The sequence below is a fragment of the Rhopalosiphum maidis genome, chromosome 1, assembly GCF_003676215.2.
Source record: "Rhopalosiphum maidis isolate BTI-1 chromosome 1, ASM367621v3, whole genome shotgun sequence".
Classification (NCBI taxonomy): domain Eukaryota; kingdom Metazoa; phylum Arthropoda; class Insecta; order Hemiptera; family Aphididae; genus Rhopalosiphum; species Rhopalosiphum maidis.
Window position 1 is genome coordinate 28,819,974 of NC_040877.1, and position 14,581 is coordinate 28,834,554.

Consider the following 14,581-nt stretch of genomic DNA (forward strand, 5'->3'; position numbering starts at 1 on the left):
AATTTTTACTGTGGTAAAATGTTATTATTTTGTATTTATTAAATTGTTCATAATATTTTTATTATTAATCACTTTTTAATTAGAAATCACTATAGTTATTCTAAAAGGTTCTTAAAAAATGGAAATTAATTTCTTCCTTTTTGGGGAGGGGAGGGAGTTGATTGAAATTACATTGCCCTTCATTTATTTATTCATACATGCATCAATTCATTTAATATTTAATTAATATATAGATATCTTATTTTTTATTTATCTAAAGTTATAACCCTTGTGGTCTTAATGCCTTATTATCATTAATAAAAGTCAATGTCTGCATATGAGTTGCTGCTTTTAGTTAAATAGGTATATCATATATACTTGTATATATACATATAAAAAGAACCTATCTGATTCGAAAACGATATTTTTTTGATAAAAAATCGCTAAGTACATCATAACAAGGGACGAGATTTTGAGCAAAACGTGTATAATGAAAACGAGAATAATTTAAAAAAAAATGTATGTTTTACCTACTATATTAAATATTAAATAACGTTTATTAGTTTAAATTACGTTTAAAAACAAAAAATGTTCAGTTATTTTGACCTTTGCCAGGATCAAAATTATAGCCGCTCGTATTTTAACAGTAAGTTGTATAGTAAAAGTACTGCAACGGGCTATTGACGGAGGTACGCGCCGCCACCACCACCGCAGCCTGCAAGTTTATGCGTAGGCACTCGGGGATCTAGTTGGACGTATTATAATATTATACCGTTGTGTGCAAAAACGCTGTCCGGTTGGCACGACTGGTGGCGCTTCAGCAGGAACACCCAACCGCCGCACCAACTCCGCGGGCGTCGGCGTCGTCGTCGTCGGCTGTGGCGTTCGGGGTCGTGCGGCGCCCGTCAAACGCGCAGCAAACTTTATATTGTACGCTATCACCGTCGCGGCGCCGTCGTCGAACATTACATTAATAATATAATATTATTATTCGTCCGCCGGTACACCCTGTTCCGTAGTATACGCGCGCGCGTTTATAAATATACACACTCACACACACGACCGCGTGGAAGTTTGTAAACACGATATTATTATTATTATAATATTATATATAATATCATATTTAAAGTGTACTGCAATTATAGTCGCGCGCATATTCATACACCACACACTCACGGATATTCTTATATATATATATATATATATATACTTATACAGTATACACACACGCACACATCACACCACGAGCAAGTGCATTGCATTATATCCGGTATTGTTCCGCCGGAAGTATGAATGGCGCTAAATGCGCCGCGTGCCTAGCCGCCGTTCTGTTCGTACTTTTCGCGTTCGTCGTCAAAGGTATTTGTCACATAATAATATAAATCGAATTTAGTTAATTGATACGTACACTATATTAATATTATATTATAGGTTACCTACATTACACAATCCACAATAATCAAAGTCCATTAAAATATATGTATTATTATTGCTTATTAGAATGCTGCACACGATCGTTTAGGTGTATACATTATACAATACACATCTAAAATGTGCACGTAGTATAAATAAATAATATAATAGCACTATTAGTATATTATGCACAATGCAAAGGTCAGGTATACATTAACGTATGGGATCTTAACAAATATTATTTACAGCGAATATGTATAAATAAGATTCTAGTTTGGGTAGGGTATTTGTTAAAGGTTAAACACAAGCCCACGAGAGTTTCTCACTCCTTCCATCAGTCACATCAATTACTTATAATTTCCATTTACTCATATTTTTCCAAAAGTAAAAATGTTTTTAATTATATATAAAAATGTATAACATTTTATGTATATTTTTATTTATTAAACCGTTATTTACAAAAATAATTAATATGAAAAAAAGGGTCTGATCAAAATTTGGTTGATAAAAATTTATTATTTTTAATAGAACAACGAAAAATCGTCATATTTTAAACTATATATTCAAAACAAAAACTTTAGAAAAAATGAACTTTCATATTTAAAAATAATATATTGTACTCTCCCTTCTAATCTGCATCTGCGTACAACGCTACAATATGTATATATATATTATATTAAAGAATATATACGCATATAGTTATGTATAAAATCGTGTAATATTGATGTATCTATTTTATATTAGAAATAGGAAAAATAATATGATTTTAGAACAAGACTTAGGTACTTATAATATTGTACAGCCTCCTAATCTAAAAGATCTAATAAAAGGTTGGATATGTTATTGGTGATGTATATTAAAAAGATCGGAAATAAGCTGTGCGTGTAGGTCATAATGTCGTTTGTAGTATATAGAGTATAGTACTCGATCGTTTAGGACATAGGTTATATCTAAGTATTTTTGGAAACTTTGACATGGATTTATATTATATAAATGTAAATATTTATAGTATGTAAAGTTTATGTTCTAAAGACTCATTTTTTGTAAACAAAACGGGCATATTATGTATTATTTATATAGGTTACTGGTTGTCATTACGACGTTTTTCTCGGTAGCGACAAATCGATTTTAACATGTTACCAAAATATTATTACCATGACGATTTGGTGCCACACTTTGAAATAAACAAGACGTAACGTCACAGTGTACATGTGTTGATGTGTATAACCATATTAAGCGGTTGGTAAAAATACAATACTATAATGTATATTACATAATATATATTGAATATAAATTCTATGTGTATATTTGTTATTTAAGGGACCGTGGGTTATGATGATGTCATGTATATATGGGCTTATTTTTCTGTTATTATATTACGTGGGCTCGTGGGCATGCAATCGGCATCATATGGGAGTCCGGAGTACCTATATAGTTAATCATTACTCATTAGACGCATGCACTTATATGTACTTACTTCATTAGGTATTCGCTGTGCATCAACAGTCGGTAATTACAAATTAAATTATAATTTCCCAGGTGGCAGTTAAAAAATAAAACAAGTGATTTATATTATTATATTATTAATTTATTATGCATTAATGATAATTAACTATTTAACTGGCAAGTCACAGAATTATATTTGTATAATATTTATTAAGAATTACAAAATCTATAAAAAAAATGTAACAGATTTATGGGTAGGCCAAACGGCAATATTATAAATTATTCATATAAATAACATAATATCGACAAACTGTTAACCATTTAAATTTAAATTTGGAGTTTTTTGTTAGTGGCGGAGTAAATGTGCTTACATAAATTGCACTATGTAGAAGTAAATCTTTGTAGTTATATAATAAGGGGGTAAGTTCAAACGTAAATTAGTTCTAAATATGTAGGTTTCTACATATATTTAATACTTTTGTTAGTGCTATGCCGGTATGGCGTTATTACATAACACTATGTGTAATTTATACAGTAAAAACTAATGTATTATTATTTATTATAAACGGAGGTCAGTGTATGATTTTTTTTTCATTAACGTAAAATTCCCATAATTTCAAAAAACAAACAGTTTTGACAACATTTATTTTAAATAATTTGAATTCATTACAAAATATTATTTTTTTACTATTCAATACATATTATTATCAAAATAATCTTTTATATGCATAAATATAATTTTTTGGATAAAAATAACCTTTTTTTTACAAAATGTTAAAATTAAACTCTGATATGGTAGTATATTCCTAAAACATATTATTTTGCACAAAATATTCTTTAACCTTGTAATATACTTTTTTATGCACTAAAAATTGTTGTATTTCAGTTCATAAAAAAATGAATCATCGAGAAAGCTTATCCAACTTTTGAAACTACATATTCCTAGTAAAAATATGTTAAAACATAAAAATCCGTTTTCTAGTTTTAAGTATTTAAAATTTAGATGAGTGGAGTGTATTTAGCAGAGTTCCTTTGTAACATTTTTTCGTTCCCTCTACTTACATAAATTTTAAATATTTATAACTAGTTATAACTATTAAGCTACTTGTCCGAAATTCTATTTTGATAGATCGAAATACTTTGAATAATATTGATTATTGGGAAGAAAATCATTAGATTTGCAATTAAAAGTAAAATATAATATAATATTTAATTTAATATTCATATCAGCTTGAAAGTTATGTCTTGTTTCAAGCGATGTAACAGAAAAGTGAATTTAGTCTTAAACTTTTAACAGAACAGCTTTTGCCTAGATTTTACGGCGCCAAACATTATTGATCCAGTATATTTGTGAGTAGTATTAGATTAATATGACCAAAAACTTAGCTAGTTTGATGTTTGATCGAGTATCATTTTTTAGTGTGTTTACTCTAGAAACTGGTTTATACTTTTATTAACGTTCACCGTAAAGCCGTACAAATGTATTTTATATATTACACCTATACGAGGATCGGAATTCAATATAATAGGGAGCACTCTGACCATACTATATAAGGTCTCTTATAAGCTTCAAATGACCTTAATTCTCGATTACCAGAAATATTAACCTAATATCATTATTATTATTTTTTAATGGATCGATTTAGTTTATTTTATAGTTTATAGCAATAGTCGGTTATTGTCAATTTTTACACTGTTCTTAGATACTCGGATATTAAAAATCATTATTATTAAGTTTGAAATAATTTTATGACGTTAATAGTATTTAAAATTGTAAAATTTACAATAATATTAATAATTCAATATAAATTAGTAATTAAAAAAAAAAGAATTATTCACCATGTATAAGTACGCTTTATATCATGGTAAATATGATAATATTGTCTAACTGTATAAGGTATAGCCGGTATAGGTATACCGTATACAAAACCATTTTCTTGTTAATATTAATTATATTGGATTGCATAACAATCATTTAACATTTAATGAATTAAACGTGAGCTAATGGTCCCTTAAACGTTAAACTTGATTTAGTGATCCGATCTGACCCTTAAACTAATCAGTTTTTTATGCAACTCAGCAATAGCATATTATAAAGATAATGGTTTTATACAAATTTAAAAATTGAATTTGTATATCTTATAATGGATGATCAGGATATTGAAAATAATTAACTTAATGTAGATATTAAGTAAATTGTTCATATTTTGATGAGTAATGATTATAATTTATAAATTAAAATATTATGTGTATTCGCTTTCTATTTTAAAATTATATACATAATTACAACTTTTAATCAATTGAGATGGAATTAATTTTGAACTACAAAAAGTAAATGATGCATAAACTAAAATATAATTATGTATTAGTTAAAATGTTATATCTTTGTTCTAATTAGAACAAATAAAAACTTTAAGTAGGTATCGATATCATATTATAATATTCCCTAATGTATTATGGGTTTACACGAGATACAATAATTTTCAATAATTTTACCTATAAAAAAGTTCATAAGTAAATCGAACCATATTAGTTATTACTTAGTATTAAGGTTATAAATATTAAGCATTTGTCTTTTCATTCTGTAAAAACATAACACCAAAATTACCTACATATTTAAATAATTTATTAAAATATATTCATCCAATTTTTATTTTGAATTTAACAAACTGATCAATGAAGTGATTAAGGGTTAGCTATACTTACCTGCATTCTATAATAGCTCGAAATAAATAACATATCTATCATTCCCTCATTGTTAAATCATTTTATATTAAATAAAGTATACAATATACATTTATTTTAAAGAAAAATTAATGTGTATTTAGATTTTACATTTAACCAACATGTATTATTTATAATTACACCACAGGATACCTAACATTAAGTACATGATGCAAAAAAATGCATAATTATTCTTATCAGTTTTGAATGTGATACTATAGACATTATTAACGTAAATGATGATATAATTATACATTTACACGTTCGCTAGTCACCGGGCTTTGATCAATATAGTATGGCTAAAGATTTCATATATTCTGTAGTACGACTGTATGAGATTTTGAAATCATTGTTAACATTCAATAACACAAATATATTTATATATTAAAGACTAAAGTATTTATTATTTTAAAAAAATAATTTATTCTTTGTGTAATAGGTTATGAATGCAATAGCTATAACAAATTAATAAAAATGTTGTAGAAACTTTACTTTTGTAAAAAAGTATTATGCTAACTCGAAAATAGTTTATAAGCATATTATAATTATAATAACATTTAATGTATTAGTTTTAGGTATTATAAACAAACTTTAAAATATCATTAATGTAATTAAATTTTAATATATTTTAGTATTATACATTTATTTATACCTATATATTATATATTTATCCTTTATAATACAACACATACGACACAAAAAAGGATTTTTTCTTATTCTAAGTTTTTTTGTAACGATCTGAGAAATATCGTTAATAAAAACTATTAATGAAACTAGTGAGCTGATTTAAAACTTGCATGTTACAAAGAAAAAGTTAGATAACCTATTTAGTTACTATAAAATGTACAAAAAAAATTTGTATCTTCATAAGACACCCTTTTAGTAGTATAAAAATCTCGACAATTTTAAAACATGGTATTTAAGTAAGTTATAAATTTTAAAAATTAGATTTTGAATAACTGCTTTGTTGAAGAAAAAAATGATGAGTAAATACTTGATGAACCAAAATAGTTTAATAATATTAGCACTTAGTAATTATATAAAATAAACAATTTTGTTGATTATATTTATTCAATTAAAAATAATTTAAAGGCGATAAATAACATTATAATTATATTCAGTATTGGATGTAGGGTTTTTTTTTAGAAGGGGCTAAAATTATTTATATTATTATATATCATATTATATTATTTTGTAAACATAATATTTAGGATTTAATGTTAGGCCTTACAAATATAATATAACTGTCAAAGGGGGGCGAGCCCCTAAGGCCCTTTGTGAATCCACCACTGAATATATTTTATATAATTAAACATTAAAAATATCATTCAGTTCGACTTAATGCTTAATAGTATACAAAAATTATAGCGTCTATACTCTATTGTTTTTATTGGGTTGCTAACTAATATATTATAAATCATAATAGGACGAAATTACATGCATTTTTAACTATAACTTTAAATGATGTCTTAACTCATTTAATAGAAGTAGAGTTTTGGGTATATTTTTTTCAAAATCAAATTTATCGTGAAATAAGTATATAAATAAATAATTTGTTTGCAGTTGTAATAACATATTATAATAAAATAATTATACTACAATTCTCTATTTATTCGAAAAATAAGAAATTTATATACACAAATATTTTAACATCACATTAATTAAAACGTTTTATATATTAGGTATGAACTAAATGAAATTAATTGGAAAGTTTCCTGAAAATATTTTTGTATTATATCCAACAAACTAGTATTTCAAATAATTAACTATCTATATATTATGTTAATTATAAATTAAATAATATGTTATTGAATATTTATATGGTTTACTGAAATTTTAATTACCTGAAAAATTCAATTATTAATAAAAGCATCAATTTATATAACTACAAAATAAATAATTAATATTTTACATGGTTTTATAAAAAATCCCAAAAGATAGCTGTTATCTATAGCACTTTTATGACATTTAATAGGTTTATAAAAACAGAGACGATTTATCAATAATAATTAATAATTATAAAGATAGCCGAATTACACTTATTAACTATAAGATGGTTGTATACATAAATAAATGTATACGAATTATTTGTTGATTATAACAGCTGAGCAAGTTATTAAAAAAACTTTTAGATATTTCTTTTAAAAATGTATTTACTTGAATTATTTTTGTTACAAAATAAAACGTTAAAATTAAATAAGCCCAAAAAATAAAATTAGAAATTATGATAAAATATTAAATTAATACATAAATCAAGAATTGTTCTTTAACAACTGACCACGAAAACTGTATTAGCTATATGCATACAGAATGCGTTATCACATGTTTCCCCAAAAGTATAACATAGGAAAAAGATTCACAGTAACCCGTCCGACCTCTTGCATACTGTGCATAGACAAAATAGAAAGTAGACATTTTTTAATGACCGTAAACTTCATATTAATTTTTTATATAATTATATAAATAGTAAATATAATATGTATTTGTTTATTTTAAAATTTTGAACAATACAACTATACAAACGAATACTATTTCATTTATTATATGAATACCAAACATAATATATTACATAATTGTTATAATAATATGCCTATATAATTTATTATAACTAATAATACTATCTATAAATTACAATTTATTCAAATCTACAACAATAATGATTGATCAATTTTAAGTAGGTTTAAAGTATTTATTATTTGAAAATAATGTTACATTACTATTTCTTTTCTATGGAATGTATTCTATATTAAAATAGATATAGGAATAGAGGATTTTGATATTTAAAAAATCCAAAAAAAGTAAAAAGAATTTGTTATAACAAAGTATTACGACTTATTGTAATCGTTTTATCATGCATAAATGTATGAATATATAAATGTATTTATATTTACAGTCACTAACATATAATAATCATTTTCATTGTGTGTATAGGTGCAAAATCTATAATATGTTACAAGTGTAATTCTAAATATGACCCGAGGTGTGGAGATCCATTCAATCCATACACCATCGGCTTAGTTGATTGTAACATAACAGACGTGCCTAGTCATTTGAAGGGAAAAGAACCAGTTATATGTCGGAAGACTGTCCAAAATAGTTAGTATACAATATGCATACATATTAATAGTTATACATAAAACATAAATCATATTATCATAAATAAATTCATTAATAAAACGTTAAAAACTATTCCATTTAAACAATTGTATTATTAACTATATTCTCTTGCAATTTTATTACCCCCCACCTCTACACACCCGTAAACTACTTGATTAGATATAATCGATATTTATCATATTTTTAAACAGTTCACAAGAGTGTTCGAATAGTGCGAGACTGCGGCTACGTGGAGGATCCTGCTCATGATGACCAGGATTGCTATAGTAGACTCGGATCACATGACATTGACGTGACTCATTGCTCCTGTACCACGGATATGTGCAATGGTTCTAGGATGGTCATTTCCAATGGACCGTATTGGTACAGCGTAACCACCGCAGCGTTGGTATCTACTGCTGCAGTCACCATAATGGGTTTCTTCCTTAATATACACCATTTATAGACGACATTTACGAGATCGAACCCGATCGAAATTAAACGAGAGATAAAATTAATAAAAAAAGTCATTTTAAATTACAAACGCTTTATAACATAGCCCAATCCGACTATATATATATATATACATTGAAGACGTCACTCGATGACTGTATAAGGACATAAGTTTACATTTTATTTGTAATAATTTTTATAATTATTGTGCTCAGAGTGCGTTATGAAATCGCCAAAAAACACGGAAACAACGCATATACTTTTATAATACTAGGTATATAACCGTACGCTGATCTAGTCTTATATTTAACCTGTATTGTATTATAATATATTGAAAATACAGTCTACGAGCGATATCTTCATATTTTATTATAATTAAGAAAAAAACAATAAATATATATTTTATTTTATTTCTGTCAAAATGCGTGTTTTTTAATAGCTCAATTAAGTAAAAAGTTTTTTGCACCATAACATGTATAAGAACAATAAATTGTGAATTTATATCAACTCAGAAAACTCTCATAATACTATTTTAATTAGACTTATCTTTGTTTTTAAGATGAATTAAACCGTTTATTAAACTGTTTATTTACGTGTTACACAAAAATATCCGTTATGGTACATAAATTCACTTACTACACGCGAATTATATTTTTATATTACATTATCGTAGTTGTTATGTTAGAAAATCGTTTTGGCTAAACTGTATTTTTAATTAGAGAAAAGCCGAATTGGAAACTTACAATGAACTGTACCTACACGATAACAATCTCAACATGTGCATATGCAAAGCCCGATATTAGATTTTTACATAATGTTACTCGTGTTAAGCATTTTATCTTTGAATAAACTATTAAAATAATATAAAATGTTATGTATTATTTAATAATATTATACTGTTCTTTTTATTTTATGTCTAATTGAATATAAAATATTGTGGATCATTTACTACTAACATAAAGTATATTAAATATAAGAAATTAGATAGTATTGTTATTTTGATGAAATTTGAAATCAATTGTTTTTTGGTGTCTACTTCATAAAACTTATACTATAGAAATAAAAAATACGTGTAATAAAGAATATATACTACTTTATTGATAAAAATTACAATGATAATAGCAGGTATAATAAAAAATTACTGACTATAATATAAATTAGGCATTAGGTACTATATTGTGCTATTATAGCTATAATATTTATAACAGATCAGAGATTTATTGTATATTTTCGATTCTAAACACAAATGTAGACAATAAATTTTATTAGGAGAAAAACTAATACAAAATTTAACTTAAAAACATCGAAGTAAATATTATTTGAATTAAAATTAAGTAAATTAAAAACATTTGTTTTGATTTTTCATTAATATTATGTTATATATGTACTATTGATTTTAAAAACTTTATATTATAATTTATAGTAATCACCAATATCAATTCTTATTTCTAAGTATAAATAATAGTGGCATGATAAATGTCAACTACTGTGTCTAAGCGGGTTATTTAATGAAATATTTAGTAATCCACATTTTTTTATTTTTGTTAAATTAGCGTATGATTATGTTTGTGCATCGCGGCGTAGTGACCTGAATTGTTCGTTTATATTTTTTAACAAGACAAATTGTGCATAACTTTATAGTATAATAATACAATAAATTATTATAATTTGTTTAATAAATGTATAATATATTTATCATCTATACCAAGGGCGGTCAAATGGTCGATGGAGATCAACCGGTCGATCACGAAAAATTTCATAGTCGATTATGTCAGAATTAATTTTTAGGGCCACGCGCACAAAAATGAATCGAGATTGTAGTATAATTATATTATTTTTAGTAAGTAGTAATAAGTTTGTAATACTTGTTGTATGTTTATATACACTTTATGCAAGTATGTTTCTTAATAATTATAGTTATTAAATAATAACAAAATTTTTTATGGAAGTCGATCCTTAAAGGTAAAGTATATTTTTAGTAGATCGTGACTAAAAAAAGTTTGGCCACCCCTAATCTATATCATGAAAATATATTTTATATTTACAACACGTAATATAATTAATTACATGTGATCTGAAAATAAAGATCTGTACAACATTCAAAATTAAAAACATTTAAAGTAATCTGAACGGAGATAATCTATCAACCTACATTACTAAGTATTTACATACATAATTTCATGATGTGTTTTTTATATTGTTATTAAAGTAATTTATTTCACTATTAGGAAGTCTTCACATATAATATTTTTAAATTATAACAAAAGAATGAACATCGTTAAATACGTAATTTTTTTCAAACCTAGCTATTAGCTATAAAATTTAAGATTTTATTAATTAAATTAACCATGAAATAATTATATAAATATATAAATGTTTATGATCTTGACGAATTTTGTAATAATTTGATTCTTAAATTCTTTTATGAAAAAAAAAATGCCTAGCTATGTGTTTTTAATATTTTTATATAGATATAAGAAAAACATATTCATGACATTGTGTTCAATTTTTAAACTTTTTGATCACGTGAAAAACTTTTTATTGAGACATTAAAAAAAAAAAAAAAAAAATTGAAAATTACTATTGCTTATAATTAAAATATAGTTCAAATATTATATAGCATGTATAAAAATAGTAATAAAAACATTTGAAGAATATTTTAAGTTTTTGTCGTTATTTTTTTTTAAATTATAAAAAAAAAAGTAAAAAAATCAGTTTTTAAAACCCAACTTAAGCACAAAGTACTAAATAGGGCTATTTTTTTTACTAGAAACCACACTTAAAGTTGAAAATCGAAGCATTTTTATTACCACAAAAGGTAATGATAGAAATAAAAAAATACATATACACATATCACGATATATCATTCTAATCTTAATATATTCATGGCTCATTCGCTCCGTTCAGAATCTAAAACCACAAGAGAAAATTATATCTATTTTATGGTATACTTAAACAACGCTACAAGGTATAATAAAAATATTATTTACTACAATCGTAACTATATATAACTGTTGTTTATAATACAAAATTAAAACATATTTTAAACCATTTTGTTAGATTTGCATGGACTTGTCAAAAATGTTCCGTAAACCTTGATATTAAAATTTTGAGGTAAATATATATTATGATTTATGAGCTATAAGGTATGTGCTAGGCTTACCGAAGTATCGAACAGTATCGTCAACAATTCAATACCCCATATTTTCGTGACATAATATAACGATAAAGAATTACGATGCATCAACAATCAACTATTTGGGGTTATAACTTATTAATCGATAGTTTCAATTTACAAGTTATTTAAATTTTACATAGATCATTATTATTAAATTATGTGTATGAGACCTGACTTTGAGTATAGCTTATTAATATGATGAATATGTTGAGTTTTTAAATGATTCAGTTTCAGGTTTTAGAATTTTTTGGATAGAGTTCCGAAAGTCAGCAATAGATATTATAAATCCTTTATTATGTCTTATTCTTAACTCATTATGATATTATGTATAAGAAGAAATTTTTTTACATGCTATACAACTTAACAAAACTACAGGTAACTGGTAAATGGTAAATATTACAAGAAAAAAGGTATAGGAATTTTTTCGTATTTTTTATCGCTATAGGAAAAGTATAATGTCTAAATACTTCTCGATCTATTAATATCTAACTGCTAATGATACATACAATATCATGTTTATAATAATAAGCCGTAATAAAATAAAAATTTTATTTTCACTTTGTTGTGTTTATGTGTCACACGAATAAAATTTGCATACGAATTAAAAAATCTAAAACTCGAGAAATCAATATTTTTAATTTATTTTTATACTCAATTTGCCCTCAATTCTCATGATATATTTAATTTTGTACCGCAGTAAACATAGTATATATATTTATGTATAATAAATAATGCATTATATTTAGCCCATCCCCCTTAGAAATTTGCTTAGGAACGTCACTACGTACATATAATTTGTACACGCGCGCGTATAAATGTTTATAATATTTATATATGTATATCGTGTATTACAAACTATATAAACAATATAAACTCTCTTATTTTGATAGTCGTTTAGATAGATATAGGTGTTTCGTCATTATTTATTGCCACTGGATTTTAGAACTTATACTATCGAAAGTCAAAACAACAAAATATATATCTACATGTTTGGATTTTCCTACGTTCAGATTTTTGATTATTCACAATTAATAATTTAGTATTTACCTGTATAATAGTATGGCATAGTTTCGAATGTATTCCTTTCGAAAGCGATTAATTGGAATTGTACAGCGTATATTATAAATATATATTATGTATGTATATTAACTGTATAAAGAACCAATCAATAAAAATGGATACTTGTCTCTATCCTGGTACAGGAATAATTGAAAGCGTTAGAAAGCCATAAGTTGTAATGTAATATTATCATGAATGATGATACCTATGAACTATAATATATACAGTGTATTTAAAACAATATACTATGTACAGTATGAATATTTTAACTGCTAACATTAAATTATTCGATGTATTGACGTAAATAGATCCGTGTAATTATTATTATTGACAAATGAATCATTATAAACTTTTGACTTTTAAATGACAATCTATCTTTCTAATTTTAATATACAAATATTGCCGAATACATAAACTGGAAAAATAGTTTATTATTAATTCTAAGCATTTAAAGTTATTGTATTAAAACACAATTAAAACAATATTTAAGTTATCCAAGAGATTAAAGATAAGTGAAGAGACAAACGCTCCTTCATAGGATTTGTGGTCAACGTGCCTTTAAAAAAAAACTTTTGAGTCAATACTTTTTGTAACAATACGAATGTCAACTGTAGAAATAATCACTCTGCAGTCTGTATATCGGTGTGATACTATCATAAAACAAGTTGAAAATATAAAAGTAGTTCGACGTGTAGTCCCAATACGAACTTGGCTGCGTCCCATCGACACTATATGGTGATAAAATATAAAACAACATAAATGTAGGTATATGCAATACAAACGATGGTCGACAGATCACTTCCCGGCGGCTTTCATAACAAAAACAGATTATCATCGTCTATATGTATATTATGTTATTACACTTATGTGATACGCGTACGTATGTAGGACACGGTCTAGTAATATGTAAACGTGGTTAATTATAATATCATGTGCCTAGCGGTTCCGTAAAGTCACCTCGACAGGTTCGTATATTATATTATTTATATCAAGTATAGTATAAAATATACGTTGGAAAGCCGTCGGCGGCGACGACGTACAACAGGTCAATAAAAAAAAACATAAAATACATTATCAACGTAAAAACGATGCCGAAAATGAACCACAATAATATAATGATATTATAACGAAGCCGCAGCGTTTAATTAGGAGACGGATCCCGAACCGATGACCGGTTTATCCGGCACGGAGAAGAGCGACATCATCTTGATCCATGTGCTTGTGCCCCCCATC

General features: G+C 25.6%; 1 protein-coding gene across 1 annotated transcript; it reads left to right on the forward strand.

Annotated features, from left to right (window-relative positions):
• The first annotated feature begins 867 nt into the window (after positions 1-867).
• LOC113548340 (protein quiver-like) lies at positions 868-10,054 on the forward strand. The gene is made up of 3 exons (XM_026949174.1): positions 868-1,338; positions 8,494-8,658; positions 8,871-10,054. The coding sequence occupies exons 1-3, from the start codon at positions 1,269-1,271 to the stop codon at positions 9,122-9,124; spliced, it is 489 nt and encodes a 162-aa protein (XP_026804975.1). The 5' UTR covers positions 868-1,268; the 3' UTR covers positions 9,125-10,054.
• Positions 10,055-14,581: the final 4,527 nt, after the last annotated feature.

Excerpts from the sequence above, each read along its gene's own strand:
- LOC113548340 (XM_026949174.1), top strand. The coding sequence starts at position 1,269 with ATGAATGGCGCTAAATGCGCCGCGTGCCTAGCCGCCGTTCTGTTCGTA. Across the intron at positions 1,339-8,493 it reads TTTCGCGTTCGTCGTCAAAG|GTGCAAAATCTATAATATGT; the intron begins GTATTTGTCACA and ends TTGTGTGTATAG. Across the intron at positions 8,659-8,870 it reads TCGGAAGACTGTCCAAAATA|TTCACAAGAGTGTTCGAATA; the intron begins GTTAGTATACAA and ends ATTTTTAAACAG.